Below are 20,636 nucleotides of genomic sequence, written 5' to 3'. Positions count from 1 at the left end.
ACTCACAAAGCCTGAATTCAAAGTAATGTGGCTGTTGTGATGATGCTGGGTGGAGCAGGAATCAGCTAAGGGACATGCTAAATCACATGGGGGCAAACAGGCCTTGGCTGAATGTATAATCGCGTTGGCTTTCATTCATTTTGAAATGAAAGCTGTGTTGATCTGTCTTACCTATTCAAAACTTGGAATGAAAGCAGCTTGAAGCTGATGAGGCAGTGCAGTTTTATCCATGGACCTCTAGACGAGGAGGAGATGAGGATGATGTGGATATGTAACATGGTGAGAACATTTCAAAAATGCTGCAGTCAAACTGGTTTATGCAGCAGGTTACATTACTCAGCAGAACTGGGTGCTTTCAAAGAAGGCTGAAGAGGCAGGCAATGTGGGAACCATGTTAAAGCAGCTTCTTTCACCCAGTCTCACGTCTGATGCTTCTCTCCTGCTTAATCTGCCGTTTGTTTTATGAGTTTTTGCAGACAGTCTCTGAAGTGGGTGAAGGGCTTGGGGCACCTTTTGCCTAGGGCAAAATGTCTTTCTCTTTGCCTGATTGCCTGGTACAGGCTCAGTGTAACAACACCTTTCTCTGAAGTTAGAATGGAGCAGCAGGTGATTGATCTGGCTGGAGATGTCAGTTGGAAAGCAGATCTCAGGAATAGGGAGAAGCAAATGTATGTCACCTGGTAGTCCAGCAGTTCATCCTTCTGTCTTTCCACAACTACTGAGACACAGTGCTGTCTTAACTGAGTTGCACAATTGCCAGGAATCTTAACTGCTGAATATCATCCAAGAAGGATGATACCTGTGTAAAAATCTTAAAGATTTCTAAAGGAAATGTGCTGTTAGGATGTATTGCATCTTTGATTTATTATTTAAATCTAGGTTTCCTGCTTCATCCTTGATCAGGTACAGATGTGCTCAGATTCACAAGGAGTCGGTTACAGCTTTCCTGCTCTTTGTGTGAGTTTGTTCCCTCTCCTGGGTTCAGCTCAGGCCACCTGGCACCCTAGTCTTTGGAAACTACTGGTTGTTGGAGGTAGCCAGATCCCAGTGTACTCATGTGTTTTTTCTCTCACTAAATACTCCATCATCATGCCTCCAGCAGCTGCAGTGAGTGTTACTTAGGTGTGGCTTTGTCGTACACAGGTATAACAAAGTGGAACATAAAACACAATGTGGTACTGAAGAATGTTGTTGCAGAGATGTTTTCGTACTTCCTGGTCCAATGTTCCTACAGAAGTCTTGTATTTTAAAACCGAACCGCTTCTTCCTGCTGAACAAAAGCTGTTAGGGAAGAGCAGGGTTTGCACACAGGCAGTGCCTCTGCACACAGTCTGAGAGAAAAGCACATAGAGGGATTTAAATAGCTTACAGAGCTATTTGTCACCAGTACGACACGATGCTTCTCAAACTGGATTAGAACAAGAGACTAAAAGTTGTCTCATACCACTCACCTGAGACTCAAACTTGTCTTAAAACAACCTGCTAGCTTGTTTTAAGCAGATTCAGTGCAAAATTGCATACAGGTAGAGAAGAACTCAAACTTTTTGACAGTACAGTGCTCTAGTAATTCTTTGGTGCAGTCTAGCCCAGACAAATTAATCTCTTGTTGGCAATGTTTAACAAGAAACTCTTGGTGATTTTTGTTTAATACACATTGAGGAAAAAGTCATTTGAAGCTATATTTATTTTATTAATTCTTTTTTGGAAAAATAAATCACTTCTTGTTAACTTTTAAAATATTTTTTAAAATATTTCTTATCATATCTGCTTTGTCTTTCTGCTGTGTTGTTTTGGTGAAGTTTTAAAAAGTATCTCAAGGAAGAGATGCTTGGTTAAATTCTGTACTCCATTACTTTGGGGGAAAGAAATGGTCAGAAAAATGTGTATTAAGTAGCTCATTAGCGAAGTAACAGAACTTTGTTCGTGTTCTCTTTGGTCATTTGCAAATTGGCATGCCTGTCTAGTTATGATGCTGCAAAAGGAAAATCCAGCACGTGATTTTCAAATTCTTTCAATTCAAGACAGAAGATCCTGCACCTGTGGTACTGGGGTAATCAAAAAGGTGCTTGTCTTTTGGTGAAAAGAACAAAATACAAGCATGGTAAGCAATATAAGCCTAAAAATGAGCCCCAAAATTATGTTCTGGCATTGCAAAATTGTCCTCTTTCCCTTATTCCAATAATCAGCTGATACCTACGAGCGGATCCCTAAAACCAAGAATAGATGTTTCAATGCTCTTACTTTTGCTTTGTCAATACTGTACGTCAGCAGGGAATTGCAGCCCAGCATTTACATTGCAAGTGCCAGGCTGCTCCGGGCTGCTGCTTTGCTCTTTGACCGTGTTCCTCCTTCGAAGACATTAACCCTGCTTGCTGGTGAGTTGCTGGGTGCTGGTGCCCTCAGCCCTGCCTGTGTTTGTCTTGTCATCTGCAGACAAGAAAAAAGCAGGCAAGTTCCAGCCTTTCAAGAAGTTATTTGGGAAACGAAAGAAAAGGGAGCCTGTGTCAGATTGCGAGGAAACCAAACTGAAGCCGAGCCACTCCTTTGGAAATGTCTGCAATGGTACCTTCTCCTCTGATGAAGAGCCAAACACTGGGCTGAGGTAAGTGTGTGTGAGTCGGTGGAGCAGCCTATGCAAACACAAAGCTTCTTGCTTCTGCTTTTGGGCAATGCTTAATGGCAGACGGTTGTGTGCTGGTTGTTAGGAAGCAGGTGCATCTCTTTGAACTTGGCACGTGCTGCTGCAGAAACTGAGATCTCACTTCTTGCACACAGTACTTGCTGTGCAGGTATACGAACAAGAAATCCCAGGGTTAAGCAGAAGTGAATTTGAATCCAGCTTCATGATTTAGAGTGTCTGAGTAGTAATATTATTGGCACCCCATGGTTTTAAAATTGGGGGAAGGGAACTTTGAGCTGACGGCTGTGGAAATTTTATTGCATTCTTTTTCCTGCAAGGTGGTATCTCTTGTTCAAATTAGAAATATCCTCTTTGAATCCATGCCTTTATTGTTTTTGCATTGTAATTAAACATGTTGCTTTTATTCTGCTCCTATCTGAATATAGAGTAGAAGAAGGAAGTGTGCGGAGAGATATACCTGTTAATCAGATCCTATTCCAATGGCAAGAGGGAATAGAAAGAGAGCTTGAGAATTTGGAGCAGAAATAGCGGGAGGGAGAGCATTAATAAAGTTCTCCATAGAAACTGCATGGAATTAATAAGTCATCAGTCTCTAGATAGAAAAATGGCATAAAGAACAACAACAACAGAACAACAGGCAAACACAAAAACAAACCAACAACAGCAACAAAACAAAAGTAGCAGTAATAACAACAAAACAAGATGCACAGACTAAGTGGGTTCGTGTGAGTCAAAACCTGTTTCTTTGGAAAAAGAGAAACTGCAGTAGGGAGGGCATCAAGAAGCTGCACCGAATTGCCCTTCTCAAGAAATAAATGTGTATCAGAAATATGGCCTGCACATTATTTTCGGTGGTGCAGAATCCCAGTTGTGAAAATGTGATATTTAGGTATATATCCCATTTATCTAACTATCTATAAAGAGATTCTGTAAATTCTTGGTTTCCCGGTTGGTTTCTGCAATGCAATCTTCTATGCCTCTTTAGCCTGTCGAAACTTTTTAGTAAATCAAGTCTGAAGGTAGCTGCATTGTAGACAACATTGGTTTTCCAAGGAAAAGTCTCTCAGGAAGCATCAGTCTATTGAGTGTGCTGTCCATAAAATGGGATCTTTTTATTTGTAAATGCCCATCCAGTTCTCCATAATCCTCACAAAACGGTTCTCAGATCATCTTCATAAAATCATCTTCATTAAGATTTTCAGTGGTGAGTGGAGACAGGACAAGGGGAAACGGCCGGAAACTGCAGCACAGGAAGTTCCGCACAAACATGTGCAAGAACTTCTTTACAGTGAGGTGACGGAGCACTGGAACAGGCTGCCCAGGGAGGTGGTGGAGTCTCCTTCTCTGGAGATGTTCAAGACCTGCCTGGATGCCGACCTGTGCGACCTGGTGTAGGGAACCTGCTTTGGCAGGGGGGTTGGACTCGATGATCTCTGGAGGTCCCTTCCAACCCCTACGATTCTGTGATTCTGTAAGAGAAAATTACCTGAAGATTGTAATTCTTTCTCCATGCTATGGAATGCTGCATATGAAGATGTGAGAGATTTTATGATCTTGTAAACAACTTTTGCTTAGTATTTGCTGTAACTTTGTCAGCATGAGCTGCTGTTAAGACTGGCCCTGAAACACCCAGCTCTTTGCCCTCATTGAGCTGTGCCAGACTGTGCAGCAGGTACTTCTCACCTAATGAATTCAGTTTCTTTTCTGCTTATGCATGCATAAGCGGTGTGATTTCTCAGAACACATTAGTTCTAAGCTATTTGCTTTTCAAGCTGTATCCCTGTTGCCCTTGGTCAGATAATTTGTGAGATTGTATAAATGCATTGTTTAATTTTGATTATTGTGGAAGCCAGAAGCATTCCCTTGCAATTACGACAGTCATACCACTAAAACTTACACATTGTCTTCCTTTGAGCACTGACATCTTCCCTGGAGCCCTCAATTCTAGAGATGTAAACTGGATACTTGCAGAATTGAAGGAAAATCTTTGTAATATTTACCCAATGTCTGCACTTGAAGACATTCATGTGGATTTAAGGCATAGAATGAGTATTTTGCACAGTTCTCATAATTAGATTGTATAGATTAGTAAAATAAGGAGTAAACAGTTTATGGACCAGAGTTGAGACACGGTGCACAGCACGTTCTCAAGCTGTGTCATTTTTATTGGTTGTGACTGGAAGTTCCCAGGAGAGCCACCCTGGGGTGGTGAATGCAGACACAGCAGCAAACAAATCAGACCACACAAGCACAAAGCTGCAAGTTGTGTGAGCAGCAGGCTTCTGAGAGAAAAAGAAGTCTCCTACTTTGCCACTGCTGGTCTTTTTCAACATATTTTTTGGAGAGAAAATAGCATGATAAAGATTATCATTTACTTAAGAGTTATTTGACCTTTAAATTTTAATTTTGCATTACTTCTGGATTTCATGTCTGAATGAGCAAGAAGTGTACAAGCACAAATTTTCAAGCAGAGAAAGGGCAGGAAGCATAAATAACAATGGTCTAATGGTCTGAAATTTGAGGAAGAAACCTACAGAAAGTGGAAACAAATGGTGAATTGCAGGGATGTAAAGGATAAGGAAGAGTCCTTTTGAGCTGCTTACTGATGGGAGGACTAAGCAAAGAGTTCCTTTCACTGTAAGTGAGAAGGAAATGATGGCAACAAGCGATTGCAATGAAAGCCACAATTTCAGTCCCTTTTTAACTTTCATCTTCAGTACAAAAAACAAAAAAAGAAAGGGAAAAAACCCCACATGCCCTAGTTGTACTTTTCAGTACTGTGTCTATTTTTAGTCTATGTGAACTTTGTTCCTATGAGTGCAGCTTATATTGAGTTTATGCATACATGGGTAGGAGTGTCACAGCTTTGAAAGAACACGTTTTCCAAAGAAAATGCTGTGGTTTTTTTTAGCAGGTACAGAAGGGGACCTGTATTCTTGTACTTGTTTTCAAAGAAGTTGGAGGTAGCAGAGGTTTGTTGTGTGCTCGCCCACCCTTTCTGTGATTGTTTCCAGATGAGCATGTACTTCAGAAAACAGTGATTTTGTAAGCAGTGCATTCGGCTTGGGAATTTCTGCAGGTAGTTATGGTCTTTTCCTTCCCCAGTAACAGCATATTATGTTAGGTCTAGGGAGTGATACAATTTACTCATTATTATTCATCTCTTTGATCTTCATTTTAGCTTCTGAGTATTTCATTTTCATTTTGCATTTCATATGAATGAGGATCAGCTCATCTGTGTCAAATATGGCCTTTGTTAACTAGCTGCTGATCAATGGCATTCAGTCCCACTGTCATAGAGACTGACCTGAAAAATGAATGCAGTTATGCTTTTGTCATTTCTCAGGTGACTCTTGTTATTGCTGTGGTAATTTCTTGACGTGTACCTTAAAAGAATGTGTGGTGATTGGTTAAACAAGGCAAAACATAACGATAGGAGAAACTGCTCGGTCTCTTTCTGGACTTCACATTGCCTTCTGAGCAAACCCAGCCCCTACTGTGACGGCATGTTCTCCTTGCTGCTCACATTTCCTTGCCAGTTGCATGAGTGATGCAGTTCATGTGAACAGCATCTCTTATGTTACTTGGAGTGAGATAGCGAAAAGAGTAGGACAAGCGTTAAGGTCTTCTTTCCTTAGTGTTGACCTGTACTGTCTGTACATACCAGATTTGGTGCAGATGACAGCGAGCAGGATGTGAGGATTTATATTTCTGCTCCATGCCACCCCACAGATTTTATTTAAAGCTTGATCCCAAGATACAGGAAGTCTGTTTTCAGTATCTCATTTAGATAGACTGTTAAAAAGCAGACATATCAAAATACCTGTTGGCATGCAGTCTTTCCTAAAATTTCTAGAAGCAGCTCATTGCATTTTCAAGTCTTTTTAAAATAAAATTTTGTTTCTACTTTCAGCTCAAACTTGGAAGCCTAATACATAAACTTTTAATGTTTGTATTTATATATATATTTCTTATCTGCATGACTATTAGAGCATTTGATCTCATGAAAGTGATTCACCAACAGCTCAGCTGTTGAGTTTCTAAACGTGAGAGTGGGGAGGAGGAAAACCAACCACCTATAAGGTTACAGTTTTTGGAAATCTGCTTTGTCAAAATAGGAAGAATAAGAAAACTTTTATTTAATGTACTTTTTTCCCCATGTGAATGCCTGCCTTCACTGGGAATGCCTTAGATCAGTAGTGCTTGGTGTGCATCTTTTCCTGGAGCCTTCATATTAGCAGCACACTGGTTGAATTAACCTTCAGTCTTAAGCGAAGTGATGCATAGCCCTTTTAAGGCTTTTAGAAACAAAGCATGCTTGAATTTTCCTCACTTGTGTTAGCAGACACAGATCTATGTTGAACAAGTTTCTTATTTCTGGGTTATGAGGCATATCGTGGGAATGAAGGGATGATCCAGGACAGAGAAAATTGTGGCAAAGTGCAGCTTTGCTCTCACCAGTCCACTTGCATGCATTCATTACAAGTGGTGGTGAAACTAGGGTTGTTCCTTCTTTTCTCTAATTTATGTTGCAGCTGAGCAGCACAAGAATAGGATCCACAAATGCTTTATGAGTGGCTATTTCTAATCTGTACTGAGTGGTAGGAAGATTGCAGAAAGCCTTCCTGAAACAGTTCCAGGTGTCTTTACTGAACATAAGACATAAGTCTAACATCATGCTCAGCATTTTTCTTGGCACCTCAGCTCTTGTTTTTCTCCTCCTCTGTTACTAACTTCATTAAGTCTTTCTTTGTACTTTGGAAGCTCTGTTCTCAAGTATGAGAGCTAGGACTTTCTCCCTCCTGTTGCAATTTTATCACTTATTAGTAATTTGCATGCAATATCTTTATTGTTTTTTTTTAGCCATCAGATATAAAGCTGGTTAATTAGGTACACCATCATTTGTATATGACTTTGAGATCTCTTCATTACACTTTCTCAGTTACTCAGTGCCCAACAACACAGGTAGTGGATTCCCAGGTGAAGCATAATATCCAGACCATTTAGAGTTCTGCTCTTTTCTCTATTTCGTGACATTTCTGTGATAGCTGGGAAGTTGTCTGCAGTCCTCAAGTTACATTCATTACTTGCTGAATCACTGGAAGCCAGAGTGCTGCCTTTCTTTGCATTGTGAACTGACACTTGCAGGATTTGGTGAATAGTTATATGAAACTCATATGTCAAGAATTATCTTGTACTATGTCATTATCTTCCCACCAGGGAGCAGCAACAGTAGGGCTGCTCCCTGAAGGAGAGCAGATTTGACATTGAGGCAATCCCACAACAGGGTAGGGGACTTGCTGCCCGGAGTCCAGTCTCACAGTACAAGGATAAAGTAGAAAAACAAGGATAGTAGGGACAGATCCAAGTCCAATCACGTGCACAGATAAGACAATATCTGGATGATAAAGCAGTTCTAGGCTGAGAAAGATCAGTCTGTAGGTCAGGGTTAGGATCAGGTCCACAGTGAGAATACAGGGCAGGCTGGGAAGGCAATCTGCTGACAGGGGTCTGGATTTAGAACTAAAACTCACATTCCAGCACTGTGTAAACAGATGAAAGAAAATAGCTAAAAATGCATCTCAGAATTACAGTCCACTGTAATCTATTAAAGTATTAATGTATCTTTGGAATGAATAGATAACAGAATTGTTGTTTTTCATCTCTAGCTACCCTGAGGACATTCATGGGAGAGGAAGAGAGTTGGAATCAGATTTCTTTTTTTAAACAAATTAAGTAAAGGCAAGCTGTCTCTGTACCTGTCATCTCCCTGTAGCGCTATTCTCGCAGGTGACTCTCAGATGTTTTTGAAGGGATTATAGAAAGGGTCAATGCATGGCTAACACACGTTTGTTCTTGCATTGCGTGCTTAGTGGATTTTTTAGTGTTAAAAATGGCTGAATCTTAAAAAGTTGGCTGTTTCTGATTGGTTTTATAGAATTGGTTTCTATTATAAATTTAGAGCAGTGGAAGTCATGAGACTGTTTTTCATGTGGTTGTTTTTTTTTTTGAGTCTGAACATGAAAGAACAGAACAACGCCTTCTTTTCCTTTATTTTCCATTTTCTATTTCTAACTCTTCAATATCAGAGTGGGAGGAACAGTTATGAGACTGAAGAGGCAATTGATGGTGTGAGATTTCTGTATGACAGTAATTCATCAGTGCAGAATTACGCAAGAACTGAGAGCTGAGTGTTAACCTGCTGGCAAAACTTTTCTCTTTTTGAGGACATCATGTTTGTCTTTAAGAGGAAAAGTAGCTGAGGAGGAAATTAGGTAAACTTAGCCTTGTATTCTGTGTAGTGTCACCCCTGTACCTACCATGGTTTACTTACAGGTGCAGTCCCGCAATAGTGTGACTGGATCAAAGTCCAGGCTGCAGTTGTCAGACTCTTTCCTGCAGCTCTCTGGATGTGTGTTTGAGCCCTCTCCTGCAGCTGACACAGGTGCTCATGCCAGTCTCCTCTCAGCCAGACCAGGAAGATGTGGGTTTTATTTTTTCCAAGTTAGTTATTTACCTAAATAAGTTCCCTCAGCTGTTTCACGTGAACCATTAAGCAGGCATAAAAGAAGTGACAGGAGCATGTGGGAAGGAGGATAAGGAAAGAAAGGGTAATACGTCACCCATTTATAATATGGACTAGCTAGAGCTGATAAAAGGCCCCATGCTATACAGACACAGTGTGTAGTCATGGATGACTGATGGGGATCCAAAGAACAATGTTCCTGTTTGCTCTTGTTCTTATTTTTTTTCTGAGAAAAAAAAATTATTCTTGTATTCAGGGATCTATAGTGAGATAAAAGTAGAGCAAAGAAAGCTCTGAGAATTCACGGAATTTAAATTTACCTTTGCACCAACTGTAAAAAAAATAAAAATAATAATTTTGAAAATTTGTGTACTGAAAGTGAAACTGGAACAGAATACTTGGGTAGCAACACATCTTCAGAGATCTTTAAGGGTTTGCTCTAAGGGCTGTGCGTTTTGGAGTAGCACATCCATAATTCATTTAATTCAGTCAGGTTTCCAGAAGTGAGTCACATTACGATTCAATTACTTTCAGCACAGCCTCTGAAGTGTCATTGTCAACATTACCTGCAGAAATACTTAGCAGTTGATGCTGATGTTTTCCTAGGCCTGAGCCACAACTTCAGCCATGGTTACAGCTGTAACCCATTTCTCTGGCACACCTTGAATCTATCCAAAGCTGTTCCTGGTGCCCACATGCCCTTTAATTGAGGAGAGGGTTTTCTGAAACAGTCTGTAGATGTGAACTGGGAGGATTCCACTGTGTAAAGGTTTCTGAGAAAATCTTCAGCTGTAAGAACGGTAGTAGAAATAAAGGAGAATCAATTATTCCTACTGTGTTATGACTTGAAAGAAATTCAGTCTTTCTAAAAGTAGAACGCAAGGAGAGTGAAAAACGGGGTGGAAAAAGAACCTTTGTAATATAATCTGTCAGACTCACAGCTGGAGAGACTTGAAAGGATCCAAATGAGTAAAATGAGTAAAATTCAAATAGTCCAGAGATCACCTTAAATGCTTTTTAAACTCACCTGTAAAAGAAACAAAGTTACTACAGAGTCTGAATATGCTTTTTCTGGTGTACTTTAGCCTAGAAAGATGCTTAAGAAGAAAAGTTAAACCATTTTTAGTGGGTATTGGACATGGGGCTTTCAGAATTTCTCAGTCATGCAGTGCTGAAATGGCCGGTGTATCTGAAGCACGTTTTGAGGGGATACAGAAGAGAGAGGTCCCAGGTTAATTCCCTGCAGGGTTTCATGCAAATGTTTCATGTTCTGACCATTTTTATTATGTTTGTTTTGGTAGGAAGTCAAAAAACAGAAGTTTTCAAAATGCAGGCTTGTCCTCAGCTCTGCAATGTTGTTTTTGTTCTTCATCTTGTAATAAGGCGGAGCCTGAAATTAAAGCAGTGGGTGTATGGGAGAATATCAGAGAGATGCCGTAGATGCTCAGCATGGTCCTAACCAGCCAGTGTGGCCTCTTGTCAGAGATAGGCTACTGAGACTTTTCATCTTAATGTTCAACATTGCAGGTCACAAAGTTCCCAAGCTCTTTCACATCATCTGGTGTCCCAAAGGAGGCTTTCAGTGACGTTTTACTAAGTCTGATCATGCTAGTCATAAACACAGATTTGCATATAGCCAAATCTCAGTGTATTGTGTGTCACCGACACGAGATTTTTTTTTTGTGGATGAGCTCACAGGCAGGAGTGAGATCTGACCACCAAGGGTTTCCTCAGCAGAACAAGGAAATGGTGTGCCCACAGTTGTGAGCCACACAGTCTACTGGCACTGACCTCAACAGTCTGTCTTCTTTTCCATTTTGGGGGTTCACATTACTGGGAACTTCCTGTAGTTGGCAGTTCCTGCTCCTGGATAAATGAAGCTTTGGGATTTGAACTGCTAATGAACCCTCTTTGGTTCAAAAGTTGCAGTCTGGCTTTTCCCCTCTTAGATATTAACAGATACATTAGTAAGGTCAAGCACCATTGGCAAACAAATCACTGGACTCTTTGGTGCCTTAATATTGCAGCCATTGTCTACTAATTAGTTGTGGTGAACAAAAGAATGGGGGTAAACGTGCAACATTTGATGTTACTTGTACAGCAACAAAAATTCTGTGTAAAGGGAACATCAGTGCCATGGGCACAATTAATAACTGTGAGGCAAAGCTGTGTCTGAACCACGGAATTGCTAGAAGAATCTGTGAGAGAGGATCCTCTTTGGAGCGTAGTGTATTTGTACGTCTTCAGCAGATGTCTCAGCTCAAAGGTAAAATTTGAACTGTAAATTCAGAAGTCGCTGTCCTTGCCTTCTGCACTTGCTGCCATTTCACATATTCAACCAATCAATATTCAAATGAAGGAGTGGTTAGCATGGGCTGATTTGTCAAATTTTGCCATTGATTTTGGTCACAGGCAAAGGTCTGTGAGTACAAAGACTTTTGTATTACCTTTGTTGAATGTAATGCTGGAGCTTTTAATTCAAACTCACCTGAATGATTAAATTAAAAAAAAAAAAAAGCTTTCACAACCCTCATTTTGCAAGCCAGACCTGCTGTGATTTTTGTTTCCATTTAGGGGACATTTCTGAAACTATAGTTCGTGGTCTGGTGCTTGGATGGCCAAGGAAGGTAGCTTTCTGTCATGTCTTCCAAAGCCACACAGTTCCACCACAGCTCTGTGTACAGGCTGAGTCACGATGATTCAGTACAGAACCCCTTTTGGAAGAGAGTTCAAAAATATACTTTTATGGTTTCTCTAATAGAAGGTTTCTAAAAGAAGGCATATTACCCTTGGCAGCTAAAGGCAATCAAGTTGAGGCTTCTATTTTAAAAAAATCTAGAATAGTATATAGCATCAGTTAAATGCTCCCCTCTTTGATGGCTAAAAATGCTACGGAATATCAAACAACTCTTTGCTTGATTGCACGCTAATTTATTTCAAATGAAGCATGTTGTTCAAATAGTAATCTTGGATTAAAAAAAATAGTTTTCCAGGTTTTCTGTGCTTAAACGCAAAGTGGACTGATACAGTGAGCTCTGTACATGTTCATCCCAAAAGCTTGGATGATATATTTAATGAACACAGATATATTCTATATATAAAAAAACAGAGAAGTTGTGGGAGGCCATTTTCCTATTATTTTCAGGCAACCTGTACAAAATCTTGTAATAAACATCACAAATACCTTATGCAAAGGCTACTCTGCAAGTAATGCCTCCTATTTTATTATCTTGATCTGTGAGGTGGATGTTGGTGATATGACTGATATCTCACCAATATTCAGTTGCATTCCGTCGCTGTGTGACAGATGGCAGCAGAGGGGCAGTCTGACAAAATGGCTTCTCGTGTAGAAGTGCATGTGAAGTAAAGGTATGTCTCTGAATTCCTCCACGTGGAAAACAGTGGCACCCACTACCATTCATTGGTACTTCCCAGACATTTAGGGAGACCAGGCAGTGGATGTGAGCACAGTGAGGAGGTGGATGGTGGGTTTCAGCAGCAGTGGTAGTGACAGTGAGTCGCCTTTACTGGTGCTGATTTTTACCAGTGAGGTGTGCAGGATCTTGTTTGAGGCTGGTGAAAATAGATAGCCTTGGTGATGATTGTGTTGTAGAATGGTATTTTGTAGCTGAGAATTTGCTCTATCAAGTAATGTTATTGTTCTCTTTGTATCAATTGTATTTTTCATGGAAATAAATAGGAGGCATTACTTTTAGAGCATCGTACATAACATAATCAGTGTTATTTTAACCTTTTGTAGTGTTTCTACTTGTGAGAAAATATTATGATTATTATTTTAAAAAAATGATGGCCATATCCTAGAGGACAAAACACAAATCAACAAGTTGAATACATCCCATAATACATGAATAGGACTGTGTTGTGTGCTATTAAACCAGCACATTTTTAGAGGGAGAAAAAGAGAGTATATGGTTTTTCTTAAGTATATGAGGGTTTAATTTTTTTTTTTTTTGTCTTTTTACTTATCTCTCTCCAGAAGGATCTGCCTTCCTTGCTTTTGCTTTATATTGTTTTTAATATGTTTATATTTTTCTCTACTACATCTAGAAGGTTATGTTGGTTAGATTGGTGTAAAAAAGTTGTTCGGTGGTTTTGTTTTTTTCCCCAAAGTTTGTAAGTTTGCTGAAATGGATTCAGTGGAGTTGAAAACAGGTTATTAAATTGAAAGGTTTAGGAACTCTCACAAACTTTTTTTTTTTAATTTTTAATTCTCAGTTTTCCTGGAGAACCTTTTGGTTTAATCTCTTTCCCGTTGGTTTACAGCAGGCATGTAAGAAGGTTGTCCCTGATGCACTCCTTACCTTTGCAACTGTGTCTAGTTTAACAGTAACATATGGCCATCTCTCTGTTTGTTGCTAATAAAACACATGGAATGGTCTGATATCCTTCATATCAGTTTAATAACATTTTATTGTCAGTGTGATTATACTCAAGGTGATAGAAATGGTTAAGTAATGAATGTGACAAGGTTGTTCTTTAAAAGTAGACTAGTACAGTGTATTACCTCTGCCTGCGTTAGTCCTACCTTTACTTTGGACCTCCTGTCTTTCTTTTTGAATGTATGCATCATCATAAACTACTCTGTATCCCAAAAGTAGTGTTTAGATCTGAAGCTTCTAAGGAAAATTGATTTAACCTTTCAGCATTTCTATTAAAAACCATCCTACTTTACATCCTCCCAAGGAGGGAAACTGTATGAGAAGGAATCATCAGCCTTTTGGTAACAGAGATTTGGACCTCTCTTCTGAGAATGGTCAAAGCCTTCATGTAGAGAAGGGAGGAAAAATCTATGCAGCAACACAGTTATGATATGAAGAGATGCTCTCATAAATTAATTGCTGTACTTTTTAACTGTTTTCCAGGTCTTCCCATTATTCTATGGGCAGTCGAGCTTTTTCCCATGACAGTATTTTTATACCTGATGGGAGAACAGAGAGTGAACAGGCCATCCAAGCAATGTCACAAGAGAACGTTTTAGGAAAAGTCAAAACTCTTCAGGTAAGGAATTGCAAGTGGGAAAAATATTTACAACGTGGTGGAAAATGGTCTCTGGAGCTCCAGAATATATTAAGTGTGAATAAAGGTGGTTTGCTTTCTAGGCCTGGGGGCTGCTTTTAAGCAGGCAATTATCTGGCCAAAAGCTGTGTTAGCAGTTTGGATAGTTTGCAGGAGGGCTGGGTTTTCATCTAGAAAGGTACATCAGTGATGCTGCAAGCATGAAACTGCATGGGTGTCTGCATCTTGTGGAATTCATATGAATTGAGCTCATGGGATTAACATCCCCTGATCCTTATGCTTTGGTTGCAGATGTGGTGGGGAGAAGAAACGGGGCTCAGGTGACAGCAAATGGCCTACAGAGTGAGAATTCTTCACAAAGCTCATTTCAGTATCATTTTGTACTTACATTTCTTTCACAATCTTTTTCTCCCTGTTCTTTGGGCAGTGCTTACAAAAGGCAGATATGTGTAACTCTCCGCAATAAGAAGTACATCAGTAATTACATAGCCAATTCAGTTGGATATTTGCTTTGAAAGAGCTTTACGTGACCTGCTTTCCCTTCCTTTCCAGAATTGTATCCCATTCCTGCTCTACCTAAGTTTTTGCTTTACTTTTTGTGTATCTGTAGGATTCAAAGCTTATGCTTATCTCTGTGCTTATCTAGACTTTGAAAGAGCTGTTCTTCAGAAGCATTTATGAGTTTATTGCTGAGAATTGCTGGCATGTTCTGTCCAATGCTAGTAAATTGTTAATGCTGTGTAGGTGCCACTACCCTGTAGATGACTAGTGAAATACCAGTGATTTCTTTTACCTCCAAACTGCTAACTGGAGTTCAGCTTTTCCAGTGAGTGAAATAACAGGCAAAATTTCAGGATGTAATTGTTCCTTTTTTTCCTGTACAGTGCTGTCAGCAAACATAGCACCTGAATGGCATTGACTGTGCTGACTGCAGATAAACTTCGAAGTAAAAACCATGCTAGGACAGCTCCAATTTCTCTGTGCTGTTTTTTCAGCTTAAATTTCCCTGTGTCATTTAGTTTTAAATGCATTCTACTTGCTAGGCTAGAAGTCATATTTAAAATGATTACTTGCTCTGGGCAAAGACGTGGGGTAGTTGGACCTCACTTATAGAATGCTATAGTGTCCTTTGTATGCAAAGTCGACTGGTTTCAGCAGGGAGCTGTGCCCTCCTTGCCTGCTGGACCTTGTCTTGGCTTCAGAACGTCAGCTTCTCTCTTAATACCTTTTCTCTTTGAAGTTTTTCTCCTTCTGTATCCAAACACCCTACAGTTTCCCATGAAAATTATTGCTTTCAATATTGTGAATGCCCATCCCTGGAAGTATTCAAGGCCTGGTAGGAAGGCAGAACCTGATCTAGTAGATGGCAACCCTTTCCAAAGCAGGGGTGCTGGAACTAGGTTTTGACATCTTTAAGGCCCCTTCCAGCTCAAACCATTCTGTGACTCTATGATTAAACTTAGAGAAGTGCTCAAAATTAAGAGTTACTGTATTTACTAACAACCATCTTCATTAAGCAAACAGTAACTCAAGAAGCAAAATAAAAATAGTCGTTCTTGAAAGGTACAGCAAGAATATCTACTGATACACAGTTTTGTTCATATGGATTTTGCATAAGCTTTTGTTTTTGGTGGTTACTGACATGTATTTTAGGGAGAGTATTGTTTTGGCTGCCTCATTACAAAGGTGTGCTTATTTTATTTAAAGTCAAAAGGCACCTGGTTCCTTCTTAGCATTTTAACATAGAGCTGCAGCCCAGCCTGTAACACATCCCTGATTCAGCTTTTCCTGTTCTACTGGTGATGGTGACATCCAGAGCAACCCATTCAAACAGATAGAAAACAAATAAAAAATTGTAAATGACATTTTAAACTATTTGCATCTTTATGCAGATGTTATGCATCCATACAAACGTCTGGATTTTTTTCATAACCCAAAATGAAGGCTCCTTATAATGAACTTGGGGCTACCTCTTACCTCTGCAAAGCCTGCTGTCCAGGACATGACTGTCCCTATTACCGTAGCCATGATTTCCACAGCTGTTCCCCATGTTTTAGGACAGGATCATGCCAAAAATCTCATTGCACATTTTTAGGTGGACCTTAGAATTGGATCCAAGTTCTGAACCATTATTCAGACCACCATTCCTTTCTGAAGGTTTTATGCAGTTATCACTTTGCAGCCCTTCCTTTTTTCTGTTGTATTCAAAAAGGTTAATTTTCTTTGCTGTGTGATTTTTCAGTCACAGAAAACATTGATATGCTTTCTCCAATATCAGAACTTCTTGTTTGTGGTGAAATCCCTTTCTGCAAGCTCAGTCCCACTGGGAATGTCTGTACTGTTTTGAGTTGTATAGTCATCTAGGTTGGAAAATACTTTCATGATCATCAAATTCAGCCATCAAACTGACCTTCTAAGTCCCATTACTAAGCTGTATTCCCTATTGCCAAGTCCACATATCTCGTAAATACCTTCTGGAATGGGAACTCCACCAATTTTCTGAGCAGCCCATTACAACACTTGACAAGAGTAAGATCAAGGTAGAGCAAGGAGTCAGTCATCTCTTCTAAACCTCTTCTAGTTTCTGCTTGCATGGCAAGGTGCTTCTCAGCATAGGAGTAATGCTAGAATTCAGAGCTCTGTGCTCACTCTGAACTTACTGTGCTCCAAGTGGAGGCAAAAACCTCTGGAGATTTTAACAATCCTCAGGAAATTGTGGGTGATGATACAGTAAAATTCATGCAAAACTTAAATCTTTGTTGAAAAAGACAACATGCTGACAAGCCCAACTGATTATGGAAAGGGTTTTGAAATCAGGATAGAGACACAAGCAATTTAATACTGATGATGCTGGATCTCATTCCACTGACCGCCGAAGTGTTTCCCATTCTCCCCTGGCATTTCATCTGCCTTTGAAGTGTTGATGAACTCACAAAAAGAGCTGTGTAATGATGCAGGACTGATGCAGCTGGTTCAGTTTCTTATTGGTTGTATGTTTCTTTCTTTTGGTTGTATGTTCAAGGTAAACTATTTTTTTCTGGCACAGCTCTCATTTATTTTTATTGATTTTCAGCTTAGCAGCATTTATCTTATCAGGCTTTCCGTAAATGGATTTGGTCATGTTCTAAGGTTTTAGTGTGTGCTAGAATTTGAGCTGAGAAAAGCATGACTTCTTGTTAACCTCAGGTAGGCTTTGTTGTATCCCGAAGCTGTTATTTTTGTGCTAGTTCAAGCCACTTACTATTGTAAAAGCAGTCATTACTTTGTCCTTTGGATCTGCCAAGATTTATAATTACCTGGTTTTTAAGATGAAGTGTGAAAATCTATCCTGAATCTGCTTCCACCAAGAGACTCTTAGTACTCTTAATGCTGAACTCAATTAATTAATCAGGGTCTGGTGCTTTACTTATGCAAGACTCTCAATGAGAACTAAGGAGTGTTTAAGGCCTAAATCCAGCAGTGTATCAGAACAAGCCAGAAAGAGACTCTGGAAGCATATCTTTATAGACTTGCCTTTCAAAGGTAAGTTTTTTTGTCCTTTCTTTAAAGTATGTTAGATCAATCTCCTCCTATTTTGCAGCTGTGATTGTAGATCTTGCTGATGATATTTGTCAGCAAAGGTTAACAAAAGAGCAAAATATGGTTACTTTTAGACCCACAGAAACTTTAGTAAGTAAAATGAAAGCCTGTTTTCAGTATTAGTATCTTGGTGCACCTTGACCACTGTCTCCTCTTTGCTGTGCGAATACCATGGTGTGGCACTGCTCTAGCCCTGCAAGCAGGAGGGACAGCTTGTTCACTGCCTCTTGCCTTCCCTGAATATATTTCTGACATCCCTCAGGCAATGGCAGTAAGCCACAAGAAATATTATAGGTTGAGTATGTCTTAGAGCTTACTGCATCTAGGAACTTCTGGGTAAATGTTTTCAGTTTATGTGGATGTACGGTTTAAAACATCATTTATTACAGTGATTTATTATGATAAAAACATATTTTGGAGATCTGGGCTTCTTGATCAAATTCTAAGGAACCAAATTGTAAATTCAAATGTTACTGGCTTTGTACTGATGAATCCCTTGGTAGTATTTTTGTTGTTGTTGTCAACTAGTCAGTTTTGGTATCCATTTCTTTTAGTCATTAACATACTATAGCTAATGATCAAGCCAGGGCTTCCCCTGCTCTGCACTGCCCGTGTTGGACGAACAGGTTCGTCCAACCTGTTCCCCATTGCTCTTTGTATTTGCTATTGTCCAGACCTCAGCAAGGCTGTAAAGGCTGTTCGTTAAACCTCAGAGCTATTATCTTTTAACTTGATGCTCTTCTTTTTATAGAACTGGGAGTGAGTTTTCACTAAATGATTGCCCAGCTTTATATTTTTCTTAAATCACTTATTTAGTGCCAATATTTCTAGTGCCAGTGAATCCTAATTTTTTTTTTCTTTACATTTGACAATTTCTACTTTATAAACTGGGCTTACTGCTTTTTCCAAATCGTTCTAGCGCTTCTGGGACACATCCCCTTATTTTCTCTTCCTCCTTTCTATTTATAAAAGCTCTAAAAGCAATTAAACATTCATAAAAGGTTCCAAATTGCTGTTGACTCCAAAAGTGCTCAGACGCCACGAATCCTAGGAGCGTTTATGATGGTATTCATAGTGTGGGCTCACCCTGTTCTTATACATTCTTGATTCGTTTGATTTTTTGATCACTGTGAGAAACTGTGGGGCCAAGCAGGATTTCAGTGTTAAGTCTGTTCTTAGGGCATGTATTATTGATGGATTAGTAATTTTACAGCAACATAAAACTAGAAAGCATAATTTATTTATATATGTGGGCAAACAGGCATGAAAAATAGGTATTTGAGTTGAAGGCAAAATATTACCAGCATTTCTTCTGAGAATTGCTCAAAGAGGATCAGCCAAATAATGCTCTCTATTTTAATGATTTAAAACTGAACAGAGAAAGTAGCTCTGTGGATCCAGGTTGGATTCACTCCAGACACAGAGCCTTAAGAATGTTGTGGTTTCAGAGGGCTAAATCCAGCATGCAGTCAGGCAGGCATGTACGTGGAAGAATAGCCAAATTTGAGTGAAAGAGATGTGCAGCCTGTGCAGGAGATGTTCATCTGGGCTCACTGCGGGATAATATGGAAGGTTTGTTTTATGGCATTTCCTATATGAACACAAATAATGTTTTTAAAGTTGAAGGTTTCTAATTCACTGCAGGTGCCAAATAATGCGGAGCAATTTCACTTTGGAGTTTTATTTTTGAAGCTATTAATGTTAAGCTGGTATAAAGCTGTTGGTTCAGTAGCATCATGTTCTAGCAAATTATTTTGCATGAAGTAAAACTGAGTCTGCGTCATGGTCATTGCTGTGGAAGGTTTTCAAAATGGAACGAGTGCAAAAGTATAAACCTTTTTCTAAGTTCTCAATATTTCTTTGGCTTTATTAACTAAATGCATGATTAACAACCGCAGTACGGAATATCTTAAATAAAGCAGTGGGATCGTGACCCCAAGGTTGTGTTTTGGTAAGCACTGTACTGTATATAGTCATCTTGGAGGTGGACCTCCTGCACCTTGCAACATGCAAAGGCAGAGTGAAGTTACAGAGCCAAGGCCACAACTCCTCCTAGTTGAAGCCAGCTATTGGTGACCCAGAAGAGGTGAGGGTGCAGATCGCCTAGGTAGGGAGCAGCCCAGTGTGATTCCTGTTCCTCTAGAGGGGAGGTGGAGGCAGCTGTGACTTCCCATGCACAGCTTTGCCCCATGCTGAATGGCACCTTGCTCACAGCCACCTGTTTTGGTTGTGAACAGACACGCTTATGCACCACAGAAAATGTGGCCATGAGGTAAGTTGCAGCTGGAGCCTGTATTCCAGCTTAGTGGTCCAATTCAGAAGCTCCGGTGTGTGGGCCCACTGGCTATTGTTTCATGGTCAAGTGTGGTAGCAGTTTGTCGCTGCAGATGTTTTATAATGTCTGTGCAAAATACCTGTCTGCAAACTGAGGGATGAAGAAGCTGCACTGGAGTTGGTAAGACTGAAAGCAGAAGGTACAGGCAGGAGATGTTCAGCTGTTTCTAGCTGACAAATGAGACTTTGGTGCAGGATGGTAATTTCTGACTGCTAAATTAAAAGCCTTTTTGCACAAACCAAAAGAAACCAGGTGCATTTAACTGAGATCAGTATTCATGTGTGGATATTTCTGCAGGGTATTTAAGCATCCTGTGCGTGACTGCACAATCGTGGAACAGCAAAATGTCACGCCTGCAATTTCTAATGACTGGAATTGCAAATAATCCTTCTTAGGCAACTGTCGCCCACGTGCTGTCAGCACAGGGTTTATAGATGTGTCCTGGAATATTTGTCGAAGACAAACATTTAAGAAATTCAAAGCAGATGCTTCTTTTCAGGGAATATGGTCTCTTTTCA

At 39.8% G+C, this 20,636-nt stretch overlaps 1 protein-coding gene across 1 annotated transcript in view; it reads left to right on the top strand.

Annotated features, from left to right (window-relative positions):
- Nucleotides 1–20,636, top strand: part of CRACD (capping protein inhibiting regulator of actin dynamics) — a gene marked incomplete at both ends in the record, with an annotated part of 43,422 nt that overhangs the window by 7,442 nt on the left and 15,344 nt on the right. The window contains 2 exons of the mRNA XM_079534342.1: nucleotides 2,434–2,602; nucleotides 14,051–14,186. Coding sequence (XP_079390468.1) covers nucleotides 2,434–2,602; nucleotides 14,051–14,186 — 305 coding nt within the window. The remainder of the gene's footprint in view (nucleotides 1–2,433; nucleotides 2,603–14,050; nucleotides 14,187–20,636) is intronic.

Source organism: Tetrao urogallus (assembly GCF_951394365.1).
Source record: "Tetrao urogallus genome assembly, chromosome: 4".
In the NCBI taxonomy this organism is placed as follows: domain Eukaryota; kingdom Metazoa; phylum Chordata; class Aves; order Galliformes; family Phasianidae; genus Tetrao; species Tetrao urogallus.
Note: the sequence above shows the minus strand (reverse complement) of the source record. Positions and strands in the feature narration are given on the sequence as shown.